Genomic DNA, 21,461 nt, shown 5'->3' on the forward strand with positions numbered 1-21,461 from the left:
TTGTATAACTCATACTCTGACAGAAGCAATCATGTGTTCTTATTACTGACATATGCATGTATTTGTGATGGGTGTCTGTAGGTTGTATCCATACAGGCATCCATTACCACCACAGAGCTAAATGGAGACCATCAGAAAACCCCTGTAGTCTCTGTTACTGTCTGGTGAGTCTCTCTCTCACTTGCTTCATTTCTTTCTCCTTTTTTCTCTCTCTCTTTTGTTCTTTCTATTTCTCATAATCCACTAGAGATGGCTTCATGTGCTGACAGGAATTTACTTTTACTGTAGATTAATTTCCTGACCTTTAACTTTTGCCAGGAGGGTGTTGTTAAATGTGAGACAGAGAGGTGTAGCCCTCCATGTCGGAACCCTTCCTCCCCACCACCCAATACCTGCTGCCCAGTTTGCCATGGTGAGACACCCTGTCTGCGTGTGCGTGCGTGTGTCTGTCTCTGTGTGTCTTAGTGTGCGTGTCTCTGTGTGTGTGCGTAGAATTGAGTATACAGTGTGTGATTATGTGTGTTTCAGGTTGCGGAATGAACGGCCAGGACTTCCTGAATGGAGCCCAGGTCCCTAGTGTAGACCGCTGTCAGGAGTGTGTGTGTATGGTAAGACTGGGATAGAGCTCTGTGTCTCTGTATGTCAAATATTTGTGCATACAGTATGTGTCTAAAACAGACCCTGACGTGTGTGTTTCTCCTCTCTTTCCTCAGAATGGAGATGTCCTCTGCTCGCCTAGACCCTGCCCTGCGGTTTCCTGCCCCAACTCTGTCCGTCGCCCCGGAGACTGTTGCCCACGGTAACACACACATAAAACCTCCAGTATCATAGCTGTAGTATCACATGTAGTTAAATATGCATCATCTTTCGCCTGTATGTGTGTGTCCTAGGTGTGAGCAGTGTGAGTATGACTCTCAGGTGTTGATGTTCCCCTCCAGGACAGATCCCTGTCTCCGCTGCCATTGCTCTGTGAGTACTGACTATGTGTGTGGACGTGTTCAAGTCGGGAATCAGTATGGCCACAACAAAAAAGTGACATATTGGAAGTATATGAATAGGCTGTTGAGGTGTCATTTGATGCGTTTCTCTCTCTCCTATAGGCTGGAAAGTTGTCATGTGATGTGTATCTCTCTTACCAATAGGATGGAGAGGTGTCATGTGAGCGTATGGATGCATCATGTCCACCTCTGCGTTGTAGCCACCCTGCGACGCCTAGAGGACAGTGCTGTCCCACTTGTGATCGTGAGTTCAGCCTGCCGCAGTCTTTTACACTCTAACTTCTAACCTTCACCACTATCTATCCATCCCACCTCTGTGTGTGTGTCTGTCTCTGCAGAGTGTGAATACGAGAGGAGAGTCTACGTTAATGGTAACGTTTTTAACCCAGCTGGAAGTGGACCCTGTGTCCAGTGCAGCTGCAAGGTGGGTCTGAACTCACACACATAGATAGACATACACACATTGATGCACATACTAACAAACAATACAAAAGTTCTGAGTGTGTGTGTGTGTGTGTGTGTGTGTGTGTGTGTGTGTGTGTGTGTGTGTGTGTGTGTGTGTGTGTGTGTGTGTGTGTGTGTGTGTGTGTGTGTGTGTGTGTGTGTGTGTGTGTGTGTGTGTGTGTGTGTGTATCAGGATGGAAATGTGAGGTGCCAAGAGGAGAGGTGTCCTCCGGTCCAATGTTCCAACCCCATCAACAACCCCCAGTTCTGCTGCCCCATCTGCAAAGGTACCACATATTATTTTGCAACAATGATAACATCCTATACATACAGAAATAAAGACAGGAATATATCTTTACATAATCAATCCTACACCCCCCCTCTCTCTGTCTCTGTTTCTCTCTCTCTCTTTTTCTATAGTGTGTGTGTTGGAGGGGTTGAAGTATGAGGAGGGTTCTCAGTGGCAGGTCAAGGGCTGCACCAACTGTACCTGTCTAAACGGAGAAGTGGTGTGTACACACACACACTGTCCCCCCACTGCCTGCACACACCCCACCAAGACCACCGGTAAGACTGTGTGAGTGTGCATGTCTGTCTGAGGGTATTTCTTTGAAATCTTTCCTTTCCATTCTCATTCCATTCTCTTTTTCCTTTCTCTCTAGGTTTGTGCTGTGCAGAGTGTGAGCGCTGTACCTTCGATCAGCGTATCTATAGCAACAGACAAACCTTCACACACCCCGACCAACCCTGTCATACCTGCACCTGTCTGGTGAGAGGACACACACACAGCCAAACATACACACACACACACACATAACATACTGCAACATAAAATTGCATAACATGGTCCTACCCCCCACTCCCCAGGAGGGTACGGTGCAGTGTGTGAGGAGAGCCTGTCCCCCCCTGAACTGTTCCAACACACACACACCGCACGGAGAGTGCTGCCCTAAATGCCCAGGTACTCTTCGCCTAAAACACACACACACATATATATTAACCTTCTAAATGCAAAACCTGTGTTTTGTAAGTGTATTTTTGCCTGTGTGTTTGTTCCAGACTGTTCCTTTGAGAACCGTGTGTTTGTGGACGGCGAGGTGTTCCCCAGCCCGGTGAGTGTGTGTGAGGAGTGTGTCTGTGTGTCAGGGAGGGTTGACTGCCACGCATCAGAATGCCCCCGGCCTCACTGCACCACCCCCCTCCCAGGGACCTGCTGCCAGAACAACTGTAACGGTACACACACACACACACATACACACATACGTAGGCACACACACACACACACACACAGACATATGTATAGTGTCAAACCATGTCTAAGTAATGAACACCTTTTTGCAGGGTGTAGCTACGCTGGGAAAGAGTACCCCAACGGACAAGAGTTCCTCCATCCCACTGACAACTGCAGGACCTGCCACTGTATCGTAAGAACACACACATGAGCGCCAATGTTGAGGGTTAGCTGTAATCCCGTGTTTTGCCCATTCTAAAATGACCATCCTACTGTAGCTCAAGGTTTGAGTGACAGTCCCATATGCCTACAACCATGAACCTGTTAAGCCCATACCTTGTGTGTGTTGTAGAATGGTAACGTCCAGTGCTTGATGAGGAGGTGTCCACCGCTGGCGTGCTCCATCCCCAACCTGCTGCCTGGAGAATGCTGCCCCCAATGCCCAGGTACGCAACTACAGCCAGGGACAAAGATTAAAAAGACAAAGACTAATTGAAATTAAAAGTAAATGTATTATTTGGTGTCATAAATTATTCTGTGTCTGTGCAGTCCCCCCTGCTGACTGTGTGTATGAGGGTCGACCCTACAGACACACTGAGCGTTTCTACGACCCCACTGACCCCTGTCGATCATGCCTCTGCACCAATGGGACGTCTCGATGTCAGCGCAAGCCCTGCCCCCTCGCTCACTGCTCACACCCCATACAGCAGGAGTGCTGCAGGACCTGTGATGGTACGACACTTCATACAGTTTACATAACATGACATTATACTTCATACAGCCTGCATGGCATGACGTTACACTTCATACAGCCTGCATGGCATGACATTACACTTCATACAGCCTGCATGGCATGACATTACACTTCATACAGCCTGCATGGCATGACATTACACTTCATACAGCCTGCATGGCATGACATTACACTTCATACAGCCTGCATGGCATGACATTACACTTCATACAGCCTGCATGGCATGACATTACACTTCATACAGCCTGCATGGCATGACATTACACTTCATACAGCCTGCATGGTATGACATTACACTTCATACAGCCTGCATGGCATGACATTACACTTCATACAGCCTGCATGGCATGATATTACACATATAGCCCACATGTGTGTGTTTCAGGTTGTCTGTATGAGGGTCGGGATCGGGCCAATGGGGAGTCGTGGGGTGATGTGTCGGACCCGTGTGGAGTGTGTGTGTGTCGCGAGGGTTCTGTCCACTGTGAGAGGAAACGCTGCCCTGCTGTCAGCTGTCCCTACCCAATACAGAGAGAGTGCTGCCTAGCCTGTGATGGTGAGACACCTTGTGGGATATTGTGCGTGTGTCTAAATCAGTCCCTGATTAGAGGGGTAGGACTAAATCCTTCTCTCCCCCTTCTCTCGCTCTCTCTCTGCAGGCTGTATGTATGGGGGTACGGAGTATCCTGATGGCTATGAGTTTCTCAGTGGACAGGACCCATGTCGAGTGTGTACATGTTACGTAGGTGATGTGGTGTGTAGCCAGCTACCCTGCTACCAGGACTGCACACACCCCTACAAGCCACCCGGCCAGTGCTGCGGAGAGTGTAACCGTGCGTACACACACACACCTCATACACACACCGTATGCCATTGTTCCTCTAAGTAACATATTTACAATGTTTCTCCTTTAGACATGGTTTCTATGGCAATTTCTTCCTGTGACAGGTTGTTCCCATGGCAATGTGGTCCTCATCAGTGGCCAGTCAATCCTTGACCCTACTGACCCCTGCTCAGAATGTAGCTGCCAGGTAACACACACACACACTATTTAGTGTTTAATACACAATGGAAAGAAAGTATACCCAAACAAGCATCAGCTAAGCTTGAACAAAAACGGAATCAGGTGCTCAACTGAGGGACTTTAAAATCCCCCCTAAATGATTACCCCAGGACACTTCGACAGGTGACGCCCCAGGAAAATAAAGAAAAAGGATCACTCTGTTTCTGCATAGATCTGATTATTTATTGACGGGACGTACATTCAGGCTTACATTTCGGCGTAATCGCCTTCATCAGACACCTATTTGTACTTTGTATGTGTAACTTTATTTAAATATTTTTCTCTCTCTCCCACTCTCTCCTCTCTATATCTCTCTCCCTGTCTGTAGGGTGGATCAGTGAGGTGTGTGAAGAAGTTGTGTCCTCCAGCCTCCTGCTCTCATCCTGCCACCAGCCCCTGTGGCTGCCCTTTGTGTGACGGTACTCTACCCACTATAACATATCTGTCTGTCTTTATTTCTTTCTGTCTGACACTGACGTGTGTGTGTGTGTGTGTGTGTGTGTGTGTGTGTGTGTGTGTGTGTGTGTGTGTGTGTGTGTGTGTGTGTGTGTGTGTGTGTGTGTGTGTGTGTGTGTAGGCTGTGTGTTCCAGGGCGGGGCTTACGTTGATGGACAGGTCTTCCCTGGAACCAGAGGAACCTGTGAAACCTGCACATGCTCAGTGAGTGTTCAAGTGTCAGGGTCAGAGTTCAGGGTGGGGTCAAGGTTAAGTGGCTGCGTTTGCAATCCTGTTTCTGCGCATGTGCGAAATTCTCTACTTTACAACTCAGTCCCATATCAAACACAAGCAGGACTCAGATAGGCAGTCTAAATAGCAATGTGATGCTCTTTTAAAAAAAAATCATCATTGCAAACATTGGCTAAGCAGGAAGCAGACAGGGAGTATTAGTGTTCTTTTTTTCATTTTTTAACAGTTGTATGTTATTTGTGGTTAAAACTCAGATTGTTTTTGCCCCAAAGCAATGTGTAGACTGCACTGTAAAACCGGATACATTCTGGCTACATTTTTAGGAAACCGATGCCCTAATAAATGACTGGTTAAGAAAGTTAAATAGTTGAAGTGAGCGGTACTACCTTCATATGAGTAATACAAATGTCATTTTTTGATTAAGGTATACTTAAATTTAATGCCCTCACTAAGCCACGACTCCAATAATTTACCAATGTGCCTTGCCTTTTCGATTGAATTGTAGAGTTACCACCCATGACTGTATTTGTTATTGACAGAGACATGGTTGTTGAATTCGTTCATTTAGTCTGGTGGCCTTCACCAAGTGAGTTCCTAGGTGAATTATTATCAGTATAATTTACCCATTACATACAGTATATCATAAGGCCTTATACAGTGGCCTGAAACTCATAGTTCACAGGGCACATCAGGCCTGCAAAATTCCACAAACTTTCCCAAAAACAATTCCAGTAATCTTCCAATCAGGATTTCTGGAAAACCTGGGAAATTTACCAGAATTTTACAACCCTAACTATAAATCACATTATGCTGGCTTGCAAATTGATGTGTAATTCCTAAGTTATATTCACCTGCAACCTGCATCCATAATGACTGCCTGGGTTAAGAACAGTGGAAGGAAACTACCTAAGCCATTTAAACTAGATCAACCATTTCAGTAATGGGTGCAAAAATGTAATGATTGGATTAATTTAGGAAAAAAATATTTATCTTAACATTTATTTAATCAATCACTCAATGTACATGCAAAAACAAAGATATAAAAAGTATTCAAAAAGAATCTACCTCCAGCAGAGCATGCTGGGGAAAAAGTTAATTTGTTATCATATCTTTAAAAAATATAGTTGGTGTGACTTCTCATTTAGTTTTGAGTCTACATTTGTAGTAATAATGACTTTTCATTGACTTTTGAGTACAACTTACTAGAAGTATTTGAGTTAAAAATTCCTTGGGGTTTAAAGTGTGCGTCCCGATTGTGCTAATGCAGTATCCTTAGTTACAACAGAAAGAGAAGGTTGCCTACAGAATATATATATATATATATTGGTACGTTCATTCAAATCGCTGCAGGGTTTTATGTTGGCTTTTCATAAATATGAGTCAGAGATGTAGGCTACATCAGGGTTTTCCAATCTCGGTCCTTGGCCCCCCCTGGGTGCATGTTTTGTTTTTTGCCCTAGCACTACACAGCTGATTCAATTAACCCCCTCATCATCAAGCTTTGTTTATTTGAATCAACTCTGTATTGCTTGGGCAAAACAAAAACGTGCACCCAGGGGGGGTGCTAGGACGAGTTTGGGAAACCCTGGGCTACATCATCATGTCCATCAAATTGGTTAATAGGAAGGATCCAGAAGAGGGTGAGAAACGTGAGAAACATGAAGGGAGGGTGATGTGTGCGTAAAGTAACATATGCGCAGCCTCCGTCAACAAGTTACCGGGTGAAAAAAATACAAATAATTGCTCCATGTCGGTTAGACATCTGATTCAATTAAGTATTTGTGTGTTCATGTTTGCATTTATATGTTGTGTGTGATGGATGTCGGTGTGTTTTCTTGTGTTTGTGTGCGTTTACATTTGTGTGGATGTGTGTGTGTAGAGAGGAGAGGTAGTGTGTGTGAAGCAGAGGTGTCCTGCTGTGTCCTGTCCACACCCTGCGCTGGACGGTTGTGCTTGCGGTGTGTGTGATGGCTGTCGCTTCAACGGACGAGACTGTTCCAATGGAGAGCGCTTCCCACACCCCTCAGACCACTGTCAACGCTGCACATGCCTGGTACACACATACACACTTCATACACACATACACTGTATCTGTATGTGACCAACCTTCAATATTCCACTGAGATAAAACTTAAGGCTTAGACAGTAATGGGGGCTAACACAAATCTTCAGGTCCCTGGCGAGACACAATGTTATTACTATATTTGCTCTAGTTTTGGTCAATTTTTCCATGTGACTGTGTGTAGAACGGTGGTGTGGTGTGTGTGTCTGGGTCTTGCCCGCCCGTGGTGTGTGCGCGTCCTGTGGTCCCTCCAGGGGAGTGCTGCCCCATCTGCAGAGGGGTGTGCCTTTACCAGGGGGAGGAGTTTCAGTCTGGGGCCTCCTTCACCCCGCCCATTGACCCCTGCTCCACCTGCAGCTGTCTGGTGAGAAGACAGCTTTATCTCATCCCCTATCCCTCCCTCTATCTCTGTGAAGTCTGTCTATCCTCTTATATCACTGTTTCCCTGTCCCATCTTTTTCTCCCTCTATCTTTCTTGCTTACCCCCCCTCTCTCTAGAACGAGGTGGTGACGTGTCATAAAAAGCTGTGTCCTGTTCAATGTTCCCACCCTCTCCCCTTTGAATCATCCAATGGCTGCTGTCCACTCTGTGAGGCCTGCCTCTACGGCGGTGTGGTCTACTCTAACAGGTAGGTCTAATTCCACACACACACACACACACACACACACACACACACACACACACACACACACACACACACACACACACACACACACACCTTCACTGTTATGTCTAGGCCCTGTGACAAGCTGGATGTCTGTAAACACTCTCCTCACTCCCCTAACAGACAAACCTTCACCCCAGCAGCCACACCCCTCACCCCAGGGCTAGCCAATCCCTGTCAGCGCTGTACCTGTGTGAGGGGGAGTGTCTCTTGCATGCCTCTCTTCTGCCCCCCCACCTCCTGCCCCCAACCAATCACACTGCCAGGAGACTGCTGCCCCCAGTGTGCAGGTAAACCCACAAACTGAATGAAAACATGGAATATTTCATGTTTTCCAAAAATGAAATGAAATTTTATTGTTCACATACACATGGTTAGCAGATGTAGCGAAATGCTTGTGCTTCTAGTTCCGACAGTGCAGCAATATCTAACATGTAATCTAACAATTCCACAACAACTACCTAGTACACACAAATCTAAGTAACGGAATTGAATATATACATATAAATATATGGATGAGCAATGACAGAGCAGCATAGGCAAGATGCAATAGATGGTATAAAATACAGTATATACATATGAGATGAGTAATGCAATATATGTAAACATGATTAAAGTTTCATTATTAAAGTGACTAGTGATCCATTTATTAAAGTGGCCAATGATTTCAAGTATATATGTAGGCAGCAACCTCTCTGTCTTAGCGTTGAGATGGCCTTGAGATAGAATCTGTTTTTCAGTTTCTCGGTCCCAGCTTTGATGCACCTGTACTGACCTCGGCTTCTGGATGGTAGCAGGGTGAACAGGCAGTGGCTCGGGTGGTTGTTGTCCTTGATGATCTTCCTGGCCTTCCTGTGATATCGGGTGCTGTGGGTGTCCTGGAGGGCAGGTAGTTTGCCCCCGGTGATGCATTGTGCAGACTGCACCACCCTCTGGAGAGCCTTGCGGTTGTGGGCGGTGTAGTTGCTGTACCAGGCCGTGATGCAGCCCGACAGGATTGTGCATCTGTAAAAGTTTGTGAGGGTTTTAGGTGACAAGCCAAATTTCTTCAGCCTCCTGAGGTTGAAGAGGCACTGTTGCTGTTGCTCTTTCTTCACCACACTGTCTGTGTGGGTGGACCATTTCAGTTTGTCCGTGATGTGTACCACGAGGAACTTAAAACTTTCCACCTTCTCCTCTACTGCCCCGTTGATGTGGATAGGGGGGTGCTCCCTCTGCTGTTTCCTGAAGTCCACAATCATCTCCATTGTTTTTTTGATGTTGAGTGAGAGGTTGTTTCCTGACACTACACTCCGAGTGCCCTCACCTCCTCCCTGTAGGCTATCTCGTCATTGTTGGTAATCAAGCCTACTACTGTTGTGTCGTCTGCAAGCTTGATGATTAAGCTGGAGGAATGCATGGCCACGCAGTCATGGGGAACAGGAAGTACTGGAGGGGGCTGAGCACGCAACCTTGTGGGGTCACAGTGATGAGGATCAGTGAAGTGGAGATGTTGTTTCCTACCTTCACCACCTGGGGGCGGCCCGTCAGGAAGGCCAGGACCCAATTGCACAGGGCGGGGTTGAGACCCAGGGCCTCAAACTTAATGATGAGCTTGGAGGGTACCATGGTGTTGAATGCTGAGTGCTGTCAATGAACAGCATTCTTACATAGGTATTCCTCTTGTCCAGATGGGATAGGGCAGTGTGCAGTTTTATGGCGATTGCATCATCTGTGGACCTATTGTGGCGGTAAACAAATTGAAGTGGGCCTAGGGTGACAGGTAAGGTGGAGGTGATATGATCCTTGACTAGCCTCTCAAAGCACTTCATGATGACAGATGTGAGTGCTACTGGGCGAAAGTTTTTTAGTTCAGTTACGTTTGCCTTCTTGGGTACAGGAACAATGGTGGCCATCTAGTAGCATGTGGGGACAGCAGTCTGGGATAGGGAGGGATTGAATATGTCCATAAACAGACCATCCAACTGGTCTGCGCATGCTCTGAGGACATGGCTTGGGATGCCATCTGGGCCAGCAGCCTTGCGAGGGTTAACATGTTTAAATGTCTTACTCACGTTGGCCACGGAGAAGGGGGGACAGCAGTCCTTGGTAGCTGGCCGTGTCGGTGGCACTATTATCCTCAAAGCAGGCAAAGAAGGTGTTTAGTTTGTCTGGAAGCAAGACGTCAGTGTCCGTGACGTGGCTGGTTTTGTTTTTGTAGTCTGTGATTTCCTGTAGACCCTGCCACATACATCTTGTGTCAGAGCCGTTGAAATGCGACTCCACTTGGTCTCTAGACTGACATTTTGCTTGTTTTATTGCCTTGAAGAGGGAATAACTACACTGTTTGTATTCGGCCATATTCCCAGTCACCTTAACATGGTTAAATGCGGTGGTTTGCGCTATCGGTTTTGTGCAAATGCCGCCATCTATCCACGGTTTCTGGTTAGGGTAGATTTTAATATTCATGGTGGGTACAACATCTCCTATGCACTTCCTTATAAACTCACTCACTGAATCAGCGTATTCGGCGATATTATTCTCTGAGGCTACCCGGAACATGTCCCAGTCCACGTGACCAACACTATCTTGAAGCGTGGATTCTGATTGGTCAGACCAGTGTTGAATAGTTCTTAACACAGGTACATCCTGTTTGAGTTTCTGCCTATAGGAAGGAGGATCAAAATGGAGTCATGGTCAGATTTGCCAAAAGGAGGGCGGGGAGGGCCTTATATGCATCGCGGATGTTAGAGTAGCAGTGATCCAGAGTTTTGCCAGCACGAGTACTACAGTCAATTTGCTGATATAAATTAGGTAGCCTTGTTCTCAAATGTGCTTTGTTAAAATCCCCAGCTACAATAAATGCAGCCTCAGGATATATAGTTTTCAGTTTGCATAAAGTCCAGTGAAGTTCCTTGAGGTCCGTCGTGGTATCGGCTTGAGGGGGGATATACACGCTGGTTCAATAACAGAGGATAATTCTCTTGGGTGATAATACGGTCAGCATTTGATTGTGAGGAATTCTAGGTCAGGTCAACAAAAGGACTTGAGTTCCTGTATGATGTTACAATTACACCATGCAACTATTTTGCAGGTTACGGTGCATTAGAAAACTTTCCTGTTAAACTCCCTGTGTGTTTGTTTCTCTCAGTGTGTGTATACCAGGGTGAGGAGTACAGTGACAGACAGCAGTGGAATCCCAGCTCCAACCTCTGCACAGCATGTACTTGTCAGGTTAGACTATATCTCCTCTCTCTTTCTTGCGTGTGTGTGCAGGTGTTTGCGGCGTATGTGTGTGTATAATGTGTGTTTGTTCCAGGCAGGGAAGGTGCAGTGTGTGGGTCCAGAGTGTCCTAAGCTGACCTGTATGCACCAGCTGACAGAACCAGGAACGTGCTGTCCTCGCTGCAGAGGTAATACACCAGCTTGGGCTTTGTATTTGCCTCCAATATATTTAACAAGTTATTGGTCAGGTTTACACAATTTAGCACACTCTGTGGATGTAAAATGTTGTGTGTGCGTGTATCTCAGGGTGTGTGTATGACGGAGAGGAGCATGCTGAGGGCAGTAGCTGGTTTGCAGACTCTACTCCCTGTATGAGCTGTATGTGTGTGGATGGAGTGACCACCTGCTCGGAGGTCCGCTGTCTGTCCCCCTGCATCAACACCATCACTGTACCTGGGGAGTGCTGCCCTGTGTGTGCAGGTAACTGTAATAGACACCCTGTTTACCTTCTCTGTTCCTCTGTTTAGTTCAATATCTCTTTGTGTGTTTGGTCAGACTGTGATCAGTGTCTCTGTGTGTGTTTGGTCAGACTGTGATCAGTGTCTCTGTGTGTGTTTGGTCAGACTGTGATCAGTGTCTCTGTGTGTGTTTGGTCAGACTGTGATCAGTGTCTCTGTGTGTGTTTGGTCAGACTGTGATCAGTGTCTCTGTGTGTGTTTGGTCAGACTGTGATCAGTGTCTCTGTGTGTGTTTGGTCAGACTGTGATCAGTGTCTCTCTTTGTGTTTGGTCAGACTGTGTGTTTGAGGGCAGAGTGTACGGTCCAGGGGACAGCTTCCACCCTGCAGATGACCCCTGTCACATCTGCACCTGCGAGGTACTACACACACACACACACACACACACACACACACACACACACACACACACACACACACACACACACACACACACACACACACACACACAGCATGTCTAGATACAGTATTGTAGCAGGTGATGTCATTGTTTCCTGTGTCCAGGTGATGCCAGATGGAGAGCAGCACCTGAGGTGTTACCGTAAGCAGTGTCCCAGCCTGGTGGACTGTGTTAAAAGCAACATCCTGTTCTCTGGACCAGACTCCTGCTGCCCTGTCTGCGCTCGTCAGTACACATACACACCAGTTTAACACACGCACACAAACACACTCTTTTTCTCTCTCTCACTCCCTCACTCTAAAACTTCCAGTAACCTGTGTTAATGAGGCGGGGGTTGACTTATAATGGATTTAGGATCATGAAATATTGTGTGGATGAAGGGTGGATGGCAGGCTGGTTGAATGAAGAGAAACAATAATTTTTTTAAATCTAAACATTTATCAAATGTATATACTGTATAGACTACATTGAGGTTTTTCGTGTTATTTCAGGCTTCTGGCATTAGGACGTAAGCCTAAGCTTCAGGCCTAACTGTACGAGCGACAAAGGACGATGTCAGAGTTCAAAAAAAGAGAAAAGCTGCGAAATGAAGAGATGAAAATAAAGAGAAGGAAGGGCCCGAAAAGTATTGTTTGAGAAAGATTTGGTGAAATGGTAAAAGAGGGTGATGGCAGTGCCGGGCTACAGTATGTTATATGTGATGATTGTGAGGCGATATACAAATTTGACAGTTTCAAGAAGGGGACTTTAAATAGGCCTATGGCACATCATGGGAACTGCCTACTGATGGGTTAAATGGAAACTGAAATCTGGACACTGACTGTGGGTCTATAACCTCTCACATAGCCTTAATATTAACTTCTGCAGAATTAAGCATTTCTTGCTGTAGAATTCTACACTATCAAGACAATTTTTACTCAGGAACAGGAGTGGAGAATTATGATTTATTTATTTCAGCGTCGAGAGAATGTGAATGCACAGTTAGATACCGTCTGTGGAAATGCTTTTTTTATCAGCATCATAAAAGCTAATAGTATTTCAACCACAGAAAATATACACCCAAGCCAAACTGAAATCTTATCCAAAACATGTTGGGTTGTTTTCACAGCTTTCTATTTCCTGACAACCGGTCAAACTGATGTCATTTGGAAATTTTCCACCTAATTATTTTTTGTTATTGCATGTTGTCCCTGGTCCCTAAACGTCTTTGCTCCACTTAAGAAGCAGAGATGATAGAGAACTTTATCGATGTCAACTAGATTGAAGCATTCATTCTATCAATTCATGACATTATTCTGGTGAGCAAAGGTTTATTTAGTCTACAAGGGCAACATACTTATATAATGACAGAAGAGAAGCTGCATGTATCTAATTAAGTTGACTAACAAATAGCCTACCAATATGTTGTAAATTATAAGCAGACATAGATCTAAATCAGCCCAAAAAAATCCTCCACTCTCTGTCAAAATATTGTTCCGCCATCTCTGACTGTAGCCTGCAGGACATGTTTCTATATTAACGAGTTAGGGTTGGGTTCGGGCCTCAGAATTTCACTTTATCACATATAGTTGGGCAGTTGCGGATGGGTTATTAGCAATTGCTGGCCGGTGAACAAACAGATGACCCGCGCACCACTAACCTGTGTGTTTGTGCACGCATGTGTGTAGAGCCCCTCAGTAACTGCACGGCCACTCTGATCGGTAACGAGGTCCTGGCTACAGACGACCCCTGCTTCACCTGCCAGTGCAAGGTACCACAGCAACAACCCCTGACCTGTGTTTGTCTGTTTAAAGCTGTATATTGTCTGTAGAAGTAGTGGTATAATAATATAAAGCTGTGTATTGTGTGTTGGACTAGTGATATATAACCTGTATCCCTGTGTGTTATTGATCAGGACCTGACGTGGACGTGTCTACACCAGAGCTGCCCCCCTCTCAGCTGCCGCCCTGAAGAACACCACACACCCCCTGATTCCTGCTGCCCCATCTGTGACGGTACACGCTCAACCCTACCCCATTTTTGTACACCGTAAACCCCATCTCTTAAACACCCAACCTTATTAACCTCCAAACACTGTGTGGTCAAGTGTGTGTGTGTTTCTTTCAGAGTGTGTTATGGAGGGTGAGAAGAGGCATGTGTCTAATGGTGAGAGCTGGACAGACAGTGAGGATGAGTGCGTCACATGCACCTGTAATGTAAGTTACACAAACACACATGCACACGCACTCACAGAATTGCACGAATGGCACAAATTTCCATTGTTGTATGTGTGTGTATTCTAGCTGGGTTACATTGAGTGCAGTATAGAGGAGTGTGTTCCTGTGGAGTGTGAGCAGGGCCTGGTCAGAATGAAGACTCCTGGAAAATGCTGTTACGAGTGCCAAGGTACCACTTCTACAGTTCTCACTAACCACTAATATATATAACTATGCAATGGCCTCCCGAGTGGCACAGTGGTCTAAAGCACTGCATCGCATTGCTAGCTGTGCCGCTACAGATTCTGGGTTTGATTCCAGGGCCTGTTGCAACTGGCTGCGCCCGGGAGACACATTTGGCCTAGCGTCGTCTGGGTTAGGGGAGGGTTTGGCTGGCAGGGATGTCCTTTTCCCATCACGCACTAGCGACTCCTGTGGCGGACCGGGCGCAGTGCACGCTGACACAGTCGCCAGGTGTACGGTGTTTTCTCCGACACATTGGTGCGGCTGGCTTCCGGGTTAAGTGGGCATTGTGTGAAGAAACAGTGCAGCTTGGTTGGGTTGTGTTTCGGAGGACGCACGGCTCCCAACATTCGCTTCTCCCAAGTCCATACGGGAGTTGCAGCGATGAGACAAGACTGTAACTACCAATTGGATACCACAAAATTGGGGAGAAAAAGGGGTAAAAAAAACTATGCAATATCACCACTACGCAGCTAAACTGTTAATATACCGCTACATAATGTGTGTGTGTGTGTGTGTTTCAGACTCGGGGGCGCAGTGTGTCTACCAGGGCTCTGTGTACCAGTCTAATGAACAGTGGGAAGTGGATGAGTGTACCAGCTGTACCTGTGTGTTTGGAGACGTACACTGTTACAGCCAACGCTGTCCTCCACTAGGCTGCGCAGCGGTCAATATAACACACACTTGTCTCTCAGTGTTCTGTCAAGTCTCTCACTGTTCGGTCTGGTCTCTCAGTGTTGTGTCTGACTCAGTGTTCCATATGTTCTTTCAGTGTTCCGTATGTTCTTTCGGTGTTCCGTCTGGTCTCTTCGTGTTCTTTTTGGCTTTTAGTGTTCTGTCTGGCCTTAGTGTTCTGTCTGGTCTGTCAGTGTTCCGTCTGACTCTGTGTTCTGTCTAACTATGTGTTCCATTTGACTCTTGTGTGTAACAGGATGAAACTCCTGCTGTGATCCCTGGTGTGTGTTGTCCCCACTGCATACCACGGCCAGCCACCTGCGTTGCGTTTGGGGATCCCCACTACAGGACCTTCGATGGCCGCATGCTCCACTTCCAGGGGGCCTGCACTTACATACTGTCCCAGGACTGTGACGGAGGCGACTTCAGGTACAAAGCAATGCTTTTTATGTTACCAAACCTTGCATGAATCTTGTTATTTGGTTGATTTGAACTAATTTGTCTACACCTGTGTGTGTCCAGTATCCATGCGACCAATGATGACCGTGGTCGAAAGGGAGTGTCCTGGACCAAAGAAGTGACTGTTTTCATAGGAGATGTGGTAGTGCAGCTACTCCAGGACTGGGTCGTTAGGGTGAGTGGGTTTCTGGTTCTGGATGTTCTAGCCGCGAGCCAATCAGAACATGTGTATAAGAGGTGAGAGCCAATCTGAGCGGAGGTGTGTTTTATTCCAGGTGGACTACAAGGTTGTCACCCTGCCTTTCCTCAAAGAACCATACATCTACCTGGAGCGCCAGACAAATACCATCCTACTCAACACTAATATAGGCCTAAAGGTACTAAAACTACTATCTATTTACTCTAAGTTGTCTAAACCCTTACCTGTGTTAACTCTTACATGTCTGAACTCCTCAGGTGTTGTGGAGTGGGCGGTCACACCTGGAAGTGAGTATTCCGGGGTCGTATAAAGGTCACACTTGTGGTCTCTGTGGCAACTTCAACAACTACCCCCAGGACGACCTACGAACCCCTGCAGGAAAAGTCAGTCAATCAGAGGCAGACTTTGGAAACAGCTGGAAGGTGAGTGTGCGTCTGTCTACTTTGTAGGTAGAGTGTTAACCAAAACTCCTGTAGTTGTGTAAAATGACGCCGGAGAGGAAGGCAGACGTTTTACGTGTCCCCAACCAATTGTGTTTTTACTTTGTAACTTATGTTTTTACTTATTTTGTACATAATGTTGCCGCTACCGTCTCTTACAACCGAAAATAACTTCTAGACATCAGGACTGCGATTATTCACCACGGACTAGCAGAATCCTTTTTTTCCTTTCACGAGTCTGAAGAGCCCAACGAGAAGGATATACTGCTTTTTCGGGAACAGGCCCCAATCCCCGTGATCTGCGTGAAGAGGAGGTAGGCGATCGAATAAACCCCCACTTCCTTACATTCTGCTAGCAAACGTGCAATCTTTCAAGAATAAAATCGATGACCTACGCGGAAGATTAAACTACCAACGGGACATTAAAAACTGTAATATCTTATGCTTCACGGAGTCGTGGCTGAACGACAACACTATCAACATACAGCTGGCTGGTTATACGCTGTACCAGCAGGATAGAACAGCGGTGTCTGGTAAGACAAGGGGCTGGTGCACGATATCTAAGGAAGTCTCGAGCTATTGCTCACCTGAGGTAGAGTATCTCATGATAAGCTGTAGACCTCACTACCTACCTAGAGAGTTGTCATCTGTATTTTTTGTAGTTGTTTACATACCACCACAGTCAGAGACTGGCACTAAGACAGCATTTAATGAGCTGTATTCCACCATAAGCAAACAAGAAATCCTAGTAGCCGGGGACTTTAATACAGGGAAACTTAAATCTGTTTTGCCAAATTTCTATCTGCATGTTAAATGTGCAACCAGAGGGGAAGAATTCTGGACCACCTCTACTCCTCACACAGAGATGCATACAAAGCTCTCCCTCCATTTGGAAAATCTGACCATAATTCTATCTTTCTGATTCCTGCTTACAAATTAAAAGCAGGAAGCACCAGTGACTAGATCAATAAAAAAGTGGTCAAATGAAGCAGATGCTAAGCTACAGGACTGTTTTGCTAGCACAGACTGGAATATGTTCCGGGATTCCTCCGATGGCATTGAGGAGTACACCACATCAGTCATTGGCTTCATCAATAAGTGCATCAATGACGTCATCCCCACAGTGACCATAGGTACATACCCCAACCAGATCCACAGATGATGTCATCTCTATTGCACTCCACACTCCACACTATCCTTTCCCACCTGGCCAAAAGGAACACCTATGTGAGAATGCTATTCATTGACTACAGCTCAGCGTTCAACACCATAGTGCCCTCAAAGCTCATCAATAAGCTAAGGACCCTGGGACTAAAACACTTCCTTCTGCAACTGGATCCTGGACCTCCTGACAGGCCACCCCCAGGTGGTAAGGGTAGGTAACAACACATCCGCCACTCTGATCCTCAACACAGGCCCCTTAGGGGAGCGTGCTCAGTCCCCTCCTGTACTCCCTGTTCACGGTCAGGCACGACTCCAAAACCATAATTAATTTTGCCGATGACACAACAGTGGTAGGCCTGATCAACAACGAGACAGCCTATAGGGAGGAGGTCAGAGACCTGGCCGTGTGGTGCCAGGACAACAACCTCTCCCTCAACTTGATCAAGACAATGAGATGATTGTGGCCTACAGGAAAAAGAGGACCGAGCATGCCCCCATTCTCATCGGCGGGGCTGCAGTGGAGCAGGTTGGGAGCTTCAAGTTCCTTGGTGTCCACATCACCAACAAACTAACATGGTCCAAGCACACCAAGGCAGTTGTGAAGAGGACACGACAAAACCTATTGCCCCTCAGAAGACTGAAAGGATTTGGCATGGGTCCTCAGATCCTGAAAACGTTCTACAGCTGCACCATCGAGAGCATCCTGACTGGTTGCATCACTGCCTTGTATGGCAACTGCTCGGCCTCCGACCGCAAGGCACTACAGAGGGTCGTGCGAACGGCCCAGTACATCACTGGGGCCAAGCTTCCTGCCATCCAGGACCTCTATACCAGGCGGTGTCAGAGGAAGGCCATAGTCATAGACTGTTTTGTCTGCTACCGCAGAGGCAAGCGGTACTGGAGCGCCAAGTCTAGGTCAGAAAGGCTTCTTAATAGCTTCTACCTCTAAGCCAGAAGACTCCTGTACATCTAATCAAATGGCTACCCGGACTATTTGCATTGCCACCCCCTTTTTTCAATGCTGCTACTCTGTTATCATCTATGTAGTCACTTTAATAACTCTACCTACATGTACATACTACCTCAACTAACCGGTGCCCCCGCACATTGACTCTGCACCGGTACCCCCCTGTATATAGTCTCACTATTGTTATTTTACTGCTGTTCTTAATTACTTGTTAGTTTTATTTCTTATTCTTATCTGTATTTTTTAAACTGCATTGTTGGTTAGGGGCTCTTAGGTAAGCATTTCACTGTAAGGTATGTTGTATTCGGCACATGTGACTTATAAAATTTGATTTGATTTGTCAGAGCAGCCATACACAGACCCTAGTATCGCTATCTCCCCCTGTAGGTGGGTAGTGGTAACGGCAGCTTGTCATGCCAGCCTGGGGAGGATATTGACCCCTGTAAGGCAGCAGGCTACCAGGCCAGGAAGTCGGCTAATGCACGCTGCAGGTAACACACACACCAGACTTTTCAAAAACATTAGCTGCGCTTGAGCTTGCTAGATTGATTGATTGATTGACCTTTGTTCCTCAGGGTTCTGAAGTCTGCAGTGTTCCATACCTGCCACCACTTGGTGGCTCCAGAGCCCTGGTATGCAGCATGTGTCTATGACCTGTGTGCCTGCGGAGCCAACGCTGACGAGTGTCTGTGTGATGCCCTGGAGGCCTACGCAGCGCAGTGCAGAGAGGTTGGGGCTAGACTGTCCTGGAGGAGCTCCTCACTGTGTGGTAAATACAAACACAAAACCACATTATAAAACATTATTTTACCACAGTAAAGGGCCCCATCTCTCTGTGTTGACATAATCTGTCCCTCTCTCCCTGCCCATTTCTCTCTCGATCTAGCGGTGGGCTGTCCAGTGGAGCGTGGTTTCGTGTTTGATGAATGTGGTCCCCCATGTCCAGTGACCTGTGTTAACCGTGACGTGCCACTAGGGGTGATAGAGAGTCACTGTTTTAAACCCTGTGTGCCCGGCTGCCAGTGTCCTGCTGGACTGGTATTACACAACAACCACTGTGTACCACCAGAGACATGCCCCAAGATCATACATGGCAAGTCCTAACACACACCCACACACATTCCTAAGGACTGCATGGACAGTGTGAATGAACTGTCTGAGGTGTCTCACTCACCTGTGGACTTTGTTGTTTTATATTAACATTCTGTGAAGTTGAATTCATTTTTATCAACATTGTAATGAATGCTCTGTATTTTATGACTCTACTGTTAAGTGTTTGTGATGTGACCACTCTGTGCCTCTAGCGCTCAGGATAGGGCTGCTGATACACTATTGTGCTCTGCAGGGATGTAGTGGGAAAACACTGTTGAGAAAATAAAAAGGTGGGTTAACAGTGTTAGCATGTTGTTACACTCCACTACATCCCAGGTGCTTTTACTGTATAAACCTCATTCTCGGTTGTATCCACAGGGAATTATTACTGTATAAACCTCATTTTCGGTTGTATCCACAGGGAATTATTACTGTATAAACCTCATTTTCGGTTGTATCCACAGGGAATTATTTGAATATATTTTGTTTCTTTGTCCCTTAATGTAGGTATGTGTTATGCCAGATTACACAGACTTACAATATTGGACACATTCCCTCTGCCATTTCACAACAAATAAAGATAACTATCCAATATGTGGTTTTTGGGTGTGTTTTACTACATTGTAAAGGCCAGAGGAACTAATTGCTCCTAGGTGAGACCAGTAACATGGGCAGGTCTCATCTGTCTGAGGCTGACAGACAACTTTCACTGTTGTTTCCTGGTAAACAAATCCATCTGTTGTCGGGGCGACTGATGTAACCATGCCAAGAGTGTGTATAATTCATCAGTCAATGGCGTAAACATGGAACAGCTAAGGCACTGGCTGAGAATGTTTATTTTCCTCAGTACTGTCTTATTCGTGTTGTGTGTGTGTGTGTGTATCCATGTGTGCAATGTTTGATGTGTAAGCCAGTGTGTTCTCTCCAGGGTGTGATGGAGCAGTGTGTAGGTAGGCTTCACCAGTTTTTAGGTTGTTCTCTGGGAGAACAGCTTTCTCAGGATGTGTGTGTTCTGTTCCACAAGCTGTTGAATGAACACACTGGCATGGAGGACACACACAGCTATACAGAATTTGACACAAACACAAAAAGGTATAAAGTTAGGTTGTGTTTGTGTATAGTCCACTCTTGTTTCAATTCAATAGGTTTGACAGGCAAATCTGTTATTATTGCCAAGCTGTATTGTAAAAACCTCCCTTCCCTATTTTGTTAAGCTATATGAGCAAAAAAATAAATTGTAATGGACTGTTATCCTTTCCTAGGGGCAGAAACATAAAGGCTACGCTAAACTGAACTAGCTGACGAAGCAGAACACTACCTCTTAATAATGCTTAATTGTAAAATAGAGTTAGCTAGCTAGGTCTCACATAGGCCAGTAAATAAGAAAAGTATAACTGTCCATCCCGTTTTCTTAAGTTCATATAGCTTATTCAACTTAAAATTTCAATAAAGCACATGTTAGCTCACTCACTTGTATATTTGACACCTATCTAGCTCTATTTAGTCATTCAACATTAGTAGCTAAGATGTTAATAAATGCTTAGCTAGCATGCACTGATTAGCTCAGCATGTTGCTGCCATCTTGCTACATTTGACTCTTTGCTTCAAGTCAGCAGACCAGGCCAAATCAAACTTTATTTGGTCTCATGCGCCGAATACATGTGTAGACCGTGAAATGCTTACTTACAAGCCCTTATTAACAAACAGTGCAGTTCTAGAAAGAGTTAAATATTTTATCAAATAAAGTAAAAAAATTATAAAAAGTAACACAAAATAACAATAACGAGCCTACAGGGGGTACCGGTACTGAGTCAATGTACGGTGGTACAGGTTAGTCGAGATAATTTGTACATGTAGGTAGGAGTGAAGTGACTATGCATAGATAATAAACAGCGAGTAGTAGATGTGTAAAAAACAAATGGGGGTGGGGGGCGTCAATGTAAATAGTCCGGTGGCCATTTGATTAATTGTTCAGCAGTCTTATGGCTTGGGGGTAGAAGCT

General features: G+C 45.9%; 1 protein-coding gene across 1 annotated transcript in view; it reads left to right on the forward strand.

The window, feature by feature from the left end:
• The window catches only part of kcp (kielin cysteine rich BMP regulator), a 42,323-nt gene extending 22,278 nt beyond the window's left edge, over positions 1-20,045 (forward strand). Inside the window, exons 8-48 of the mRNA XM_064929805.1 lie at positions 82-164; positions 319-412; positions 529-608; positions 714-799; positions 891-969; positions 1,143-1,242; positions 1,337-1,422; positions 1,636-1,729; positions 1,863-2,009; positions 2,105-2,211; positions 2,310-2,403; positions 2,502-2,675; positions 2,784-2,866; positions 3,026-3,119; positions 3,223-3,405; positions 3,813-3,983; positions 4,087-4,260; positions 4,376-4,458; positions 4,819-4,909; positions 5,068-5,150; positions 7,057-7,230; positions 7,424-7,603; positions 7,738-7,868; positions 8,028-8,194; positions 11,035-11,117; positions 11,203-11,296; positions 11,415-11,588; positions 11,902-11,984; positions 12,130-12,250; positions 13,693-13,775; positions 13,920-14,019; positions 14,132-14,220; positions 14,308-14,410; positions 14,988-15,130; positions 15,395-15,567; positions 15,661-15,772; positions 15,873-15,974; positions 16,054-16,218; positions 18,755-18,858; positions 18,943-19,136; positions 19,254-20,045. Coding sequence (XP_064785877.1) covers positions 82-164; positions 319-412; positions 529-608; positions 714-799; positions 891-969; positions 1,143-1,242; positions 1,337-1,422; positions 1,636-1,729; positions 1,863-2,009; positions 2,105-2,211; positions 2,310-2,403; positions 2,502-2,675; positions 2,784-2,866; positions 3,026-3,119; positions 3,223-3,405; positions 3,813-3,983; positions 4,087-4,260; positions 4,376-4,458; positions 4,819-4,909; positions 5,068-5,150; positions 7,057-7,230; positions 7,424-7,603; positions 7,738-7,868; positions 8,028-8,194; positions 11,035-11,117; positions 11,203-11,296; positions 11,415-11,588; positions 11,902-11,984; positions 12,130-12,250; positions 13,693-13,775; positions 13,920-14,019; positions 14,132-14,220; positions 14,308-14,410; positions 14,988-15,130; positions 15,395-15,567; positions 15,661-15,772; positions 15,873-15,974; positions 16,054-16,218; positions 18,755-18,858; positions 18,943-19,136; positions 19,254-19,471 — 4,979 coding nt within the window. The 3' untranslated portion in view covers positions 19,472-20,045. The remainder of the gene's footprint in view (positions 1-81; positions 165-318; positions 413-528; positions 609-713; positions 800-890; positions 970-1,142; positions 1,243-1,336; positions 1,423-1,635; positions 1,730-1,862; positions 2,010-2,104; positions 2,212-2,309; positions 2,404-2,501; positions 2,676-2,783; positions 2,867-3,025; positions 3,120-3,222; positions 3,406-3,812; positions 3,984-4,086; positions 4,261-4,375; positions 4,459-4,818; positions 4,910-5,067; positions 5,151-7,056; positions 7,231-7,423; positions 7,604-7,737; positions 7,869-8,027; positions 8,195-11,034; positions 11,118-11,202; positions 11,297-11,414; positions 11,589-11,901; positions 11,985-12,129; positions 12,251-13,692; positions 13,776-13,919; positions 14,020-14,131; positions 14,221-14,307; positions 14,411-14,987; positions 15,131-15,394; positions 15,568-15,660; positions 15,773-15,872; positions 15,975-16,053; positions 16,219-18,754; positions 18,859-18,942; positions 19,137-19,253) is intronic.
• The last annotated feature ends 1,416 nt before the right edge of the window (positions 20,046-21,461 follow it).

The sequence above is a fragment of the Oncorhynchus masou genome, chromosome 22 (genome assembly GCF_036934945.1).
Source record: "Oncorhynchus masou masou isolate Uvic2021 chromosome 22, UVic_Omas_1.1, whole genome shotgun sequence".
Taxonomy (NCBI): Eukaryota; Metazoa; Chordata; class Actinopteri; order Salmoniformes; family Salmonidae; genus Oncorhynchus; species Oncorhynchus masou.